Genomic DNA, 14218 nt, shown 5'->3' on the forward strand with positions numbered 1-14218 from the left:
TCAACAGATGAATGGATAAAGAAGATGTGGTGCATATGCACAACAGAATACTACTCAGCCATGAAAGAGGAGCTTCCCAGGTGGCGCTAGTGGTAAAGAGCAGTCCTGCCAACGCAGGAGACTCAGGAGACGCGGGTTCCATCCCTGGGTCGGGAAGGTCCCCTGGAGGAGGGCATGGAAACCCACTCTGGTATTCTTGCCTGGAGAATCCCATGGACAGAGGAGCCTGGCGGGCTGCAGTCCGTGGGGTGTCAAAGAGTTGGACACGACTGAGCGACTGAGCACGCACAGCCACAGAAAGAATGAAACGACGCCTTCTGCAGCAACATGGTGAAACTAGAGATTATCATTCCAAGGGAAGTAAGTCAGAAACACAAATACCATATGGTATCACTTGCATGTGGAAATCTAAATTACAACACAAAGGAACCTGCCTCTGGAACAGAGACAGTCGCAGACACAGGGAAGGGGCTGGTGGCTGCCTACGGGGAGGGGCCGGGGAGGGCTTGTTACAGATAAAACAAACAGCAAGGCCTCACTGGACAGCACAGGGAGCCACCTTCAGTGTCCTATGATAAGGACGCCCCTGGTGGTCCAGAGATTAAGAACCCGCCTTGTGATGCAGGGGACTTGGGTTTGAGCCTTCGTCAGGGAACTAAGATCCCACATGCACAGAACCACAGCTGGCGAGTCCACGTGCCACAAGGGAAGATCCTGGATGAAGCAATGCCGCTGAGGCCCAAGGCAGCCAGATTAATTAATCAATTTAAAAAATACTCTATGATAAACCATAATGGAAAAGAATATGAAAAAGAATGTGTATTCATGTATAACTGAATCACTTTGCTGCACAGCAGAAACTAGCACATTGCAAATCGACTAGACTTCATCCAAAAAATACTAGGAAAAAACACAACCAGCACCCCTCTCCATTACCCTGTCTTTAAAAACCTTTCCCGCTGAACCATCCAGGAGTTCAGGTCTTTCAAGCACCAGCCTCCTGGACTCCTTGCTATGCCTGCACTTAGCACTGCCCTTTCCTTCGCCACAGCCCAGTGTCTGTAGCCTGGCTCTACTGTGTGCTGGGGAGCGGCCCAAGGGGTTCAGTGACGAATGGCTTTCCCTGGACCCCCAGCTGGCAGGTTGGTTGAGCATGAATTTGAATTCAATCGATCCAGCCCCAGGGCCCCTGCTCACACACCCTAAGAGCAAGTCAGCAGGAGCCCGGTGTGTCTAGCTGACTGCAGAAGGGTTTCCAGCTCCATGGAGAGCCTGGGGACTATCACTGCTGACGCAGCCCTTTCAAGGGAAGCAGGGTTCCTTGGAGCCAATCCCCAGCTTTGGGCAAAAGTTGACATTTCTAAGTCACAGCCCTGGGCACACAACCCTTTATTTGGAATCTTGGTAGAACATCATAATAATAATAACATAAGAAGGGGCGGGAAGGGATACATTGGAAGACTGGGGTATAAGCACTGCTCTCCTGTAGGCTCAGAATCCATCCACCAATGCAGGAAACTCAAATTCAATCCCTGGGTCAGGAAGACCCCCTGGAGAAGGAAATGGCAACCCACTCCAGGATTCTTGTCTGGGAAATCCCATGGACAGAGGAGCCTCGTACAGTCCATGGGGTTGCAAAGAGTTGGACACAACTTAGCAACTCAACAACAGCAAATATATAAAATAGATAACTAAGAAGGACCTACTGTGTAGCACGGGGAACTCTACTCAATACTCTGTAATGGCCTGTAGGGGAACAGAATCTAGGAAAGAGCAAATATGTGTGTATGTGTAACTGATTCACCTTGCTGTATAGCTGAAGCTGACACAGCATTGTAAGTTAACTCGTGCGTGCCAGGTCGCTTCAGTCGTGTCCGACTCTCTGCGACCCCATGGACTGCAGCCCACGAGGCTCCTCTGTCCATGGGGTTCTCCAAGTGAGACAACTGGAGTGGGTTGCTGTTCCCTTCTCCAGGAGACCTTCCCGACCCAGGGATCGAACCCGAGTCTCATAGGTCTCCTGCATTGGCGGGCAGGTCTCCCTGCTCTCTGGGAGGCGCCTATTTAGGCCCCACTCCCTTCCACGCCCGTCCCCCCATCCAGGTTGCTTCCCTAATGCTGCCTCTCAGGGTGAAAAAGGCAGGTGTCTGCGGTTGGCCCAGCAGGAGGGGTTTTTGTTGTTTTGTGCGTGCGTGCATGTGTGCGTGCGTATGCATGTGCGCGCGTGCGTGTGAGTGCATGTGCATGTGCGTGCGTGTGTGTGTGCGTGCGTGCATGGGTGCGCATGTGCGCGCGTGCACGTGTGCGCATGTGTGCGCGCGCGCGCGCGCGCGTGTGTGTGTGTGCATGTGTGTGCGTGTGTGTGTGTGTGTTTGCAGCCCTCCGGGGAGGGCCTTTGTCTCCCGTGTCTACAGGCTGTGCCAGGCCGGCCCCTGGCCGTCTGGATTCTCATTCCCTTGGCGTGCCCCCTCCTCCCCTGTCCCAGGCCTCCAGGACGGACTCTCAGAGCCTCTCCCCGCCTCTCAGACTCCTGGGTCTGTGGGTGGAGCCGAGCATTAAGGGCCGCTCTGGGGGTGGAACAGGCAGGCGTCCGCATCGTGAGCCGCAGGCCGCTCACAGTGGGACTTGTCTTGGCTGCTCCTCAGCTGCTCTGCGGCTCACCCGATCCACGAGCCAGACCTACCTCCCCCCACCCTCACCTTCCACCAACTCATCGGCATCTGTGTGGTCCAGTCTCCCAGTGCAGCCCCTGGACCGGACCAAACCCCGCCATACAGCTTTGGCGTGTCTCCAGACCCAGAGTCAAGTGAGGATGTGGATTTGAAAGTACCCCTTTATTAAATGAAAGGGACTCGGTCATTACCATACCAGAGGCACCCAGTCTCCCGGGTGTCATCAGTCATTAGCTTTACCGTCATCGCCACTGTGAGCATGTCCCTTCAACTCACAGCTGGGATGCGGATGGGAGAGGCCGCCTTCTGCACTCTTCGAAATGAAATGAAATGCAAGTTGCTCAGTCGTGTCCAACTCTTTGCAACCCCGTGGACTGTAGTCCATGGGATTCTCCAGGCCAGAATACTGGAGGGGGTAGCCTTTCCCTTCTCCAGGGGATCTTCCCAACCCAGGGATCAAACCCAGGTCTCCCAAATTGCAAGCAGATTCCTTACCAATTGAGCTCCTCCAAATGCCACCCCTTCCGTGGAGCAGACTGTGGGCTGTGTGAGGCATATGGCCTGGGACTCGGTCACTCAACTGCTCTGAGCCTCGATTCTCCTCCTCAGTAAAATGGATGTAATCCAAAGAGCTACTTCCCAGGGCTGCTGGGCAGATTCCATTAGACGCTGCATTTAAAGTACTTGGCATGGGACTTCCCTGGTGGTCCCGTAGTTAAGACTCCGATCTTCCAAAGCAGGGAGCGTGGGTTCAATACCTGGTCAGAGAACTAAGATCCCACATGCCTTGTGGCGTGACCAATAAATAAACATTTTAAAAAGGAGAGAGGTATACCAAAGTGCTTGGCGTGCAGTAGGTGCCTAAGTGCTTGGCGTACAGTAGGTGCTTGGCGTGCAGCGGGCGCCTACGCGCTTGGCGTGCAGCGGGCGCCTACGCGCTTGGCGTGCAGCGGGCGCCTACGCGCTTGGTGCCGTCACTGCTGGCACTCTCACTCTTCCCGGAGCGCCCAGCAGCCCAGCCCAGTCGGGCCAGGGCCCTGTGCCCTCCCTGTGCCCCGAAGCCCCCGTCCAGACCCTCCTTGCAGCCCCCACAGTCTGTGTCACCCAGAACAGCACCCTGACTCATCCTCACCCTGGGCCCCGGCTCAGAGCAGGGCTGGGTTCACCAGCTTAATCAAGAGGCTGCAAGGAGAATGGAGTCAGCTCTTAGAGGGATCTCACAAAAGGAGGCACAGAGGATGGGGAAGGGATCCAAAGCAACCGGTCATTCCAGCCTGGCTCACTTGCTTTAACTACGTACGTGCCCACCCACCTGGTCAGGTATGAGGACAGCACGTTTCACAGGCGATATTGGGTAGGGTAATACCAGGGTGGCATTTTCAAGCACCTAGTATGTGCCAGGGGGCTTCCCAGGTGGAGCAGTGGTAAAGAACCCTCCCGCCTATGCAGGAGATGCGAGGGATGTCAGGAGGATCCCCTGGAGGAGGAAATGGCAACTAACTATAATATTCTTGCCCAGAAAACCCCATGGATGGAGGAGACTGTTGGGATACGGTCTGTGGGGTGCAGAGTCAGACATGACTGAGCACGCACGTACCATGTGGCAGGCACGTCGTCAGCTTCCGACACCTGCGAGCGTATCTACGCTTTACAACAACCCTCTTAGGTGCGTGTTGCTGTCCTCGTTTAGCAGTTGAGGAAATCTTTTCAGCGAGGCTGAGTGCCCTTCCTAGGATCACACAGCTGGCAAAGAATGGAAGGGGCAGCAGGCTTGTCTTCTCTCTTGTGCCATCCCGGCCAACATTAAAAGGCGTGTGCGTGCTCTGAGTGTGTTCCTGGCAGGGACTGGAGGAAGGAGATACCCAGAGAAGATGTGGGAAGGGAAAAGGGAAACGCTGAAACCTTGCCACACAAGCTCTTTTACATGATCCCCTGGGAGCTGACAGGATGTGGGGCAGTGAGGCAGGAAGGGCACATGCCCTCCTCCCCCTCCACGCACCCCAACTTTGCAGGGGTGAAGTCAGTGCCGACCAGCAGGATGGCATGACCTTCTGTCCCCTTTCTACCCTTAAAACAATGAGACTCTGGAGTATCTTCACAGGCCTTGGGTCAGAGAAGAGTCCCAGAGGTCATCCTGGCCAGCTCCCTGCCCACTGCAGAACTCTGTGCTCGAATACTTCCTGTGACAGGGAGCTCACTACCTCACACCCTTTGGTACTTTGACAGTTCAGAGAAAGAATTAGGAAGTCTTTCCTTTTGCTCAGCTGCAACCTGCACCCAGAAGCTTCCTCCTCCTGGGCCGCCACAGGCCACACTTCATCTCAGCTGACCGCCTGGTCCCTGGGGAGAGGAGAAACAGGGCAGGCATGGGGCTGCTCCCATGCCGTCCACCCCATGCTTGGACCACACCAGTATCTGGGGATGATTCCGGGGTCAGGGGGCCCTCTGCCCAGCCGAGGGTCTGGGAGGGGAGGGCACACTGGTGTTGACCCAGCCTAAGCTGGGGGAAAGGCTATGGGCTGGCAGCAGAGAACCAGGGTGTGCGGAGGCTTGACCACGACTCTGTGCCGGGGAGAGGCCAGGGCAGAAGGGGGACTAATGCGACCGGATGCAAAGCCTGAGGCGCAAGCTGGTAGGCAGCCCTTGGGCAGAACAGACTGGCCAAGCCTGTGGCTTCCCCTTCACACCTGATCAGCCACCAGCCTGCCCGGGAAGGGCCACCCTCCAGGTGTCCTGGTCGTGACCCGACAAGTCCTCTCTGGCACGGCCAGCTCTGGGGTCCCTCCTGCTGGGGGGCGAGACCTGATGTGACCAGCAGTCCCCGGAGGTGGCCAGCCCTAAAGGACGCAGCTCCCCCAGGAGCTCATGACTCTTGTTGCTGCTGCCGGCCGCTCCGCCTCAACACGAATTTCCCGAGCGCCCACTGTGGCAGGGGCCACCCTGGGCACAGGAGAGCAGAGATGAATCACCCTGGCCTCACAGGACCCGCCCAGGGCAGGGACAGCACGGTCTCCGACGTGCTTTAGCTCTGTTCTGATTCCATCCCCGAGGCCCCTGCCTGCTGACCAGGGCAGTTGCCAGGCTTCTCATTTTACAGGTGACGTGAAGGTCACAGGGGGCCACACATGGGTGGGACCTGAGGTTTGACCTCACTTGGGTCTGACCCCAAAGCTCATCTGCCCTGCGCCCACCACCCCCGCGGAAACCCAACCACATAGAGGATTCCCCAGTAATGGGCGGGATATGTGACTCTGGGCAAGCCTCTCGACCTCTCTGTGTCTCCGTCTTTGTCTGCAAAACAGGGATCTTAGGAGTCGTCACCGCACAAGCTCATGTGAGACTTGACGGAGAGAGTGCCGTACGCACTGTGACTGAAGGCCCTGCCACCGTCATGGCATACCGTCACCAGGGGCCTGGGCAGCAGGCGGGCCTGGCGGAAGAGGATCCTGGCACCCCCTTCACTCTCCAGTCTGGCCAGAAACCAGGTGAGCGATTCAGCGGTGAGCGTCCACATCCTGAAGGCTCTCTTAGCCCCCAGAGTAAGGTGGGAGCCCCTCAGGGGTGGGCATAGATTGTCTCGTCTCTAAGCGCCTCAGCACAGCACAGAGCTGGACAAGGAGCAGCTGTCTCGAAATGTCTAAGGGACCGCAGACGGCTCAGAGCCCCGTGTGGCTTTCTCTTTGGTCCTGCCCCGGTGCTGGCTGTGGCTGACACAGTTGGGAGGGGGGTGATGAGGCCCGCGGACGCCCCGTCACAGGCTGGGATTGCCCCCTGCGTGCAGAACCACCCCAGGAGCAGCGGCATCATGCCCCTCTTTCTTTCCTTTCCAGAGAGACCTGACGCCCTGGCGTTGCTCAGCTAAGGCCACATCCAGGGAGCCTGCATGGAGGGCCTGGGCCAGGCCTTCCTCCTCTGGAACCCCTGCCAGCCCAGGGATGGAGGTTGGAGGTGGCGGGGCAGCTTTCATCCCAGCAGAGGCAAACAGGGGCTGGGGGCCAGAACATCTCAGAGGCGAGCCCTGAATGGAAAGTCAGAATCACGGCTCACTCCTCCCCTCTCAGACTGTCTCCCCTTCTGCTACAGAGGAACTGCACGGCTGTGCTCCTCAGATCATGCAGCTTCTCATCTGTGAAAAGGGGGCCAAATTCACAGGCGATATCATCCCCTTCTAGCATGGGAGGACACTGGCACAGAGAGGCTGAGTAACTGGCCCAAGGTCACACAGCCCGCAGGACCACGACGTGTCGCCAGCCCTCCCGCGCTCAGCAGTCACCAAGCAGCGGCATCAGTGGGACCTCCTCCTCGGGGCCCAGTCAGCGTGGGGTCCAGCCTTCTTCCTCGTCTGTGTCCGGAAGCCCCAGCCTCCTCCCCCCGACACCTGTCAGCCTGGCACAGACCACAGCCTCGGCAGGCTCCTCCTGAGGAACTCCTGACCTTCCCTTTGCCCACGCTCCCAGCAAAGTGATGGAGACCCAGGTGGGGGCCGAGGGGTCCTGCACGTGGTTAAGAAGGTGTGTTGGAGAAGCGCTTGGCAGGGCTTCAGGCGGCCTTGGGCTCAGATGCAGGGCAGCGGGGCTCTTTGCTCTGGGCCTGGATGCGCTGCAGACTCAGCACAGGTCTGCCCCTGCCAGGATCCGGCAGGCCCCAGCTCCCCTGCCCTGGCCCCTGGTGGCAGCATTTGGGATCCCCACCACCACCCACAGCCCACAGCTGAGGCCCCTCCTGGGCTTCCCGGGGGCTGAGGTCCTCGGCTGGGTGTGGCCTTGCCAGTCCCTTCCGGCCCCACACCCTACACCCCACACACCTTTGAGCATCAGGACCACTTGGCGGAGCGGAACAGAGGCTTAGAAACCACAGCAAAGGGAAAGAAAGCGTCTGTGGACCGAGCAAAGCGGAGGACCACCCATCACAGGGGAAGCGTCTGGGGGTCGAGGCACCTCCATCGGGGGTGAGCCACCCCCGCCCTTCCCCTGCCTCTCCAGTCTTTTCTCAGGGTCCACCGCCAGACCCTGCCTGCCCAAGGAGAGAGGAAGCTGGGAACTGCGGGGGAGGAGAGGGAGGTGGGGTTGGAAGTGATGGGAGCAGGAGACGGAAGAGAAGACGGTCAGGCACAAGGAGAGGTTCGGGGACCAAACAGTGGGAAGGAGAAGTGGGGCGTGGGCGGAGGTGCCGGGCAGGGGCTGCGGGGCGGAGGAGGGGAGGGAAGAGAGTCCGACAAGGTCCGTCTCGGGACAGAGGGTGGCACGGGGGCCGGGGCATCCGGACACTCAGGGGGTGGCTGACCGCCGGTGCCCTCTCTGAAGCCAGGATTGCACGTTTCAAGAAGTCACAGTCCATCATTTCACATCCAGATTGGGTGTGGCCGCTGCTGGCTCCGGGGACCTTGCAGAGGACCCCGACCTCATACCCTCCAAGAACCCTCCAATCTGAATGCTAACATCACTTCCTATAAAGGAATGGATTCAGTTGCAGGACGGAATGAGGAGGAGGGGGGTTTCTCCCTGGAGCTTAAACCCGGGTCCCCGCCCGGCACCGGGAGCCTGTCGGTCATCAGGAGCTAGTGTTGGGCACCAGGCCTGTAATTACCCCACGAGGAGAACAATTACGCTTCACGGTACTTCTGCACAAGTTAAAAGCGTTAATTTACTCAGTGTAAACATCAGAAATACACAGACCACAAGTTTTACAACTCCGTTTAGGCATGTTGGGTTCTTGAAAAGCAGGGAACCCCAGAGAAAGAAGTGGTTTGGGTCTTTTCTCCGGCTCACCTGAGAGCCCCTGAAGAGACCCCCCCCAGCCCCCCACCTTCCTGGGCTCCTGGAATTCCAGCCATCTCAGGTCTAAGAGTCTATCTGGCTTTGAGGCTTGTGCGGGGCTGGGGGAGGCTTAGAAAAAACTCCAGGAGAGCATCCCAGCCTCACCCGGCCAGCCTTCCCCTCCATCCCCGGGGACAAATGTTCATGTGGTCTCCAGCCCAGGGCTGTGATTCTGGGCACACAAGGAACCCCGACCGGATCACTAATGCATTCCTCAGGCCACACTTCCTCCTTTTTGGCAGAAGTCCTCTGGGGACCGCTTCCAGGCAAGGGAAACAGAGACGGTCCGGGCTGTGTGGCCAGACGCAGGGGGTCGCCAGCCTGCCAGGTTGAGAGGGCAGGGTCTGTAGCACATGCTATTTCTAGGGCTCCTCAGCCTGGGCCACCCCCAGGACGCACTATTATCCCAAAGTAGGTGTTTCCCCAAATAACCAGTCTGGAGCGCACACCGGGGAGTTAATCGCTTCCCGTGACGTCACCCCCACACGCCCATCTCCAGCGGTTCCGGAGGGCTGGGACCTCAGCCCAAGTGACTGGCGCTCCCCTTTTCAGGGGGCGTCCCCCTTCTACCAGCAAGGCCAATCAGAGGCCCCTTGCTCAGCCTCAGCTGGGGTGGGGCACCCACAGCAGGGGTGGGACAGCCCCGAGTTCACCAAGTACAGCCCCTTCCTCTTGACAGCCAGGGCCCCAGAGTGGGCTTCAGGACCCCCTGCTCCTGTTTTTCTTGGCCACGCGTGGGATATTCGTTCCTGGACCAGGGTTCAAGCCCACAGTCCCGGTGCTGGAAGCTTTAACCACTGGACTACCAGGAAGTCCCAGGCGCCTCTTCAAACCTGGGGGACAGGCCACGCCCCCTCCCTCCACCCGGCTCCGATGAGCCACGTCGCCTGGTCCCACCTATCAGAGACCTCAGAGGCCAGAAGTTCTTCTCAAGGTCTACTTTGGAAACAACCTGTTGCAGAACTAACTTCTGTTTTCCAGAGACCCTCACGGCTATGATGCAGTCCCCATCAACGTCCAGGGTGAGGGCTCCTGAAGGACCCCGGGCGAGCGGGTCATGCTGCTCACCAGGACCCCACCGCAGCCCCTGCCCGCAGAGTCGCACCACCAAGCAGCTTCCCTGAGCCCGCAGCAGGGCCACAGCCCTCCCTGGGGATGCTGGGGGGGCTTGGTGAGCCCTAAGGTTTACGGGCACATTGCCTCGCGTACCCACCGCACAGCCCATCTGCTGCTCCTCCAGCCTCTGAGACATGATGGGAGGAAAACGGGCCCACAGAGCCATCAGACCTGTGGCACGGCCCCTCCCACAGGGCAAGGGCCCCACACAGGCAGGCTCACATTTATTGCCCTCCCCCAACCCACTACTGGCGCTTCCCAGGTGGCACAGTGATACAGAATCCGTCTGCTAATACAGGAGATGCAAGAGACCAGGATTCCATCCCTGGGTCGGGAAGATCCCCTGGAGTAGCAAAAGGCAGCCCGCTCCAGTGTTCTTGACTGGGAAACCTCATGGACAGAGGAGCCTGGCGGGCTACGGTCCACGGGGTGGCCAAGAGAAGGACCCAGCTGAGCACACACGCACCCACAACCCTTTACCATCAGTGATCTTGCGCCCCCATTTGTCGAAGAGGAAACTGAGGCTCAGAGAAGCGCGGCAGCTTGCCCAGGGCCCCCCAGCCACCAACGGAGCTAGAATGAGAAGCTGAGTCTGTCCAAGTCAAGTGTGGGTGCTTTACCACCAGCCTTAACTGAACAGGGGACTCAGGTCATCCTGCCGGGGCCCAGAGAGGGCCTGCGGCTTGGCACACGCCAGACAACGAGTCAGCAGCGGAAGCAGAAGCAGAACTCCCATCTCCTGGCTCCCAGTCAGAGGCTTCTCAGAAGGGCCTGAGGTTCTGCAGTTCCCTTCTAGAAGCAGCCATCCCCTGGGAGAAGAGCAGGGGTGGAATAGGAAGACAGGGCTCACTAGAGACCCTGTCCCCGCTCTTGATGGTAAAGCATAGTCCCCAGATAAAGTAAGGGACGCCAAGCTAAATCTGAATGTCAGTTACTTTTAAAAATACAAGTATGTCCCACGCAATACACTAAAAAAAAAGTTATTTTTTAAACCTGAGATGTAAACTGGGTGTCCTGCATTTTCATTTGTCGAGTCTGGCAACACTGTGGTAAGAGGGCAGAAGAAAACGGGGTCTCCGCTGGCCGCCCAGATGCTGGAGAACCGCCCCAGGCCAGGGCCCCCAGGACAGCTGGGAGCTGTGGCCTGGCCCCCGGGGCCCCTAGCTCCCTGCGCCCCCGAGGTCCCCGCCCCAGAGCCAGGGCAGGGGCGGCAGGAGGGCCCCGGGAGCGGGGGCTCCCTGAGGCCAGGTGAAGGCTCTGGGCAGCCTCTGAGGCCAGCTCAGACCCCAGCTTGTACCAGAGCCCAGCTCCCACCTGCTCTGGGAGGCAGACCCTCCTCGCCTTGATTGCCCCCTCCCCGCCAACACACTGGGCTGAGTCCTGGGCCCCGTGCCCCAGCCTCATCCCCATCACCCTCTCGAGGACACAAGCCCCAGGCTCCTCTAAGCGCCTTCGTTTATGAGCACACCGAAACATACGCCCCGGGCCTGTTCTCAGTCCTTTTCCTTTGCCAGCACGTTCACTCCTTCCCCAGCTCGTCCCTTCTCATCCCAGTCGTCCTGGCTGGCCTCCAACGACCAGGCTGCCCCACGCCACCCCTCCGCCTCAGAGAGAGGGGCTGTCGGCGAGAAACGGAGGGCAGAATCAGCAACAATTCTTTCAGAACGCAGAACCCAGACCCCAGAGCGCGGCCCCAGCGCTCAGAGCTGGAACCCTCGCCCAAGGGCTGGAGGCCAGAGACGGGACCCTGGTGCCGGAGCCAGGGCCCCAGCAGGGACCTGCAGCCTCCCCCGCTCCCGGCGCTGCAGCAGCTCCGCAGGCTCTGCCGTCGTGACGGCCCCTCGTCAGCATCCTCCGCGGTGCCCGATTCGGCCTCCGGGGGCCAGCCCGCTGCTGCAGGCCCCCCAGCCCCGCCAGCCCTCTGCCAGCCAGGTAGGCGCCCCTCGGCCCTCACCTGTGAACGTCCAGGTGTGTCTCGACCCCCACAGCGCACACGGCATGGCTGGGCTTCTTCGGGGACAGCTGCACGGCCCTGCGCTGGGCCATCCCGACCCGCTGCATCTGACCTCTGTGCACCCTGCTCCCAGGCTCCGCGCCCAGGCACCTCGTTGCCAGGAAGGGGAGTGAGTTCTGACAGGCTGGCGCTTTCCTCCTCCCTTTTAATTTCATCCTCTGACCTGAAGAGCCTGCCCAAGCCCGGTCCCCACCTCCTGGCCCCATGCCATCCCTCTTGGCCTGTCAATCCAAGAGGCTCAGGGAGGAGGTACCAAAAGCCTCCCTGGGGAATGGGGAAGCGGGGCTTCAGCTGAGGCCCCCGGCGGAGCAGAGCTCAGCTGCCAGCAGAAGACAAGTCCCCAGCCCCAGCCCCTGCTCTAGCTTAGCTTCCATGCTCAGACTCTCGGCGACTGAGTCCACACAGCAACGAGGCGATGGTGGCAGCGGATTCTGAGGGCACTGTGCTGCCTGAGTGGCCTGCAATCTTATCTCGTAGGTTAGCACCTCACTGACCAGGGGATTTTCCCAGAAACTATTGCCCGTGGGCTTCCCTGATGGCTCCGATGGTAAAGAATCCACCTGCAATGAAGGAGACCCAGGTTCAATCCCTGGGTGAGGAAGATCCCCTGGAGAAGGAAAGGCAACCCACTCCAGTATTCTTTCCTGGAAAATCCCAGGGACAGAGGAGCCTGGCGGGCCACAGTCCATGGGGTCACAGAGTTGGACACGACTGAGGGACTCACAGTGCACTTCACTTCAGGGCCTGTGGTAAACACTGAAACATCTCCAGTTAATAACTTTGGGGCAACAAAAGACCTATTAATACATCTCTGGTCAATAATACATCAAGGAATCGGTTAGCGCATACAAGCACAGAGCGATCAGACTGTCCGGGTTCAAGTCCCAGCTCTGCCACTTAACAACCTACGATCTTGGCAGGTTCGTCAACGTCTTTAAGGCTCCGTTTCTCCACATGTAAGATGATATTTGTAGCCATAGTGCCTGCTCCATTGGATGGATGTGGGGTTACCCGGGCTAAGTGGAGGAGGGTTAGCGCAGTGCCTAGGCCTAGGATTCACTGGAAGAAATGCCGGCGGCTATTACTGGTCTCCTCACTTCACAGGAAGAGAACCGTGGCTGCAGATCACGCCACAGGTCAGCACTGGAGCCACGGCCAGAGCCACGGCCTCACGGCCCGCACCGTGAGCCACGGCCTCACGGCCCGCACCGTGAGCCACGGCCTCACGGCCCGTACCATGCCAGGCGTGAGCTGATGCCTTTGCCCGCTGACTCCAGAGATGGTGGGAGCCCCCAGGCCGGCTTCCTCAGCCAGCCTGTGGGGAGGACCCTTGAAAAGGGGCTCAGAGCAGTGGGCCGGGTTCTTGTTTCTGAAAGTCCCCTCCTTGCAAGTCCAGCAAGCACTGGGTCCACCTGTCCTCAGCGGTGGTGGAATTCCAGTGGTTCGCTTGACAGACATCCGTGGGACACCTACTGTCTAGCACCCCATTAGATGATGGCGGCCCAACTGTGAGCAAAACAGACCACCATCCCTGCTCTGGTGGCATTTATACCCTCGGACAAGTAAAGGTACGTAAGTGAAGTGTGGGTGACGTCAAGAGTGTAGCGATGCTCTTCTGCGATATCCAGGCAGGAGTTGGTGATGGCTTGGTCCCGGCGGTAGCTCTGAAGGTGGTGAGAAGTGGCTGAATTTTGAATGCATTTGGAAGATGGAGCTGAGGTTTGCTGATGGGTTGGAGGTGATGTGAGAGAAAGAGAGGGGTCAAGGGTAAATGCAGTGGTTTGGGTCCCGGTAACTAGGTGGCTAGCGTTGATGTCAGAGAGATGGAGAGGGCTAGGCGTGGGCAGGTTGGGCCGGGGGATCAGCCATTCGGGGTTGGATCTGTCAGACGTGAGACATCCATTAGAGTCCTGAGTGGGGACAACTAATTTCAGAGGACACGCTTCCTCCGTGCTGGGCATGGGCGGGGAGGGGGCACTGGCAAGGAGGAAGCTGCCCCAGGAATTGCAGGTTCACCCTTCAAAGCCACAGGTCCTCTCACTCCAGGAAGTCACTGCACAGAGTGCACATCCCACATCCACAGGGCCAGGGTGGGAGGATGAGAAGCAGAGAGAGACAGAGAGAGGAGAAACACCTTGCCCAGGGAGCTGCCATTCTGATGGGGAAGGAGGGGGACACATCCCCACCTCCAGAAACACCAGCCCGATAAGGGAGATGGGGATCACAAGAACGGCATAAACGTTTGTTTGATTTCCAAGATCTTCCTGGAATGATCTTTCTTACAGCCAGCATGCCTGACTACAGCTGCTCCCCTCTTCTTTGGCTGCACTGAGACTTCGTCGCCGTGCGCAGGATCTTAGCAGTGGCATGCAGAATCTAGTTTCCTGACCAGGGATCGAACCCAGGCCCCCTGCATTAACCCCTGGACCGTCAGGAAAACCTCATGCCTGATTGCATATGCTCTGGATCTGCAAAGTTCATCCCACCCAAAGGCACTCAGGCAGAGTCTAGGTGTGCCCCCACAGAAACGGAACCTGGCAAAGCAGCACTTCAGGGGTATGTGAGGGTTTTGTTTCCCTCACCTTCACCCTTCCGCATCA

The 14218-nt window shown here is 58.7% G+C and overlaps 2 protein-coding genes across 2 annotated transcripts in view; both read right to left on the reverse strand.

The window, feature by feature from the left end:
* The window catches only part of LOC129647135 (protein-arginine deiminase type-1), a 41923-nt gene extending 30273 nt beyond the window's left edge, over positions 1-11650 (reverse strand). Inside the window, exon 1 of the mRNA XM_055574331.1 lies at positions 11559-11650. Within this exon, the coding sequence (XP_055430306.1) occupies positions 11559-11650 (92 nt within the window). The remainder of the gene's footprint in view (positions 1-11558) is intronic.
* Positions 1-14218, reverse strand: part of PADI6 (peptidyl arginine deiminase 6) — a 207547-nt gene that overhangs the window by 156705 nt on the left and 36624 nt on the right. The gene's annotated exons all lie outside the window — the stretch shown is intronic.

Source organism: Bubalus kerabau, chromosome 3 (assembly GCF_029407905.1).
Source record: "Bubalus kerabau isolate K-KA32 ecotype Philippines breed swamp buffalo chromosome 3, PCC_UOA_SB_1v2, whole genome shotgun sequence".
NCBI classification, from domain to species: Eukaryota; Metazoa; Chordata; class Mammalia; order Artiodactyla; family Bovidae; genus Bubalus; species Bubalus kerabau.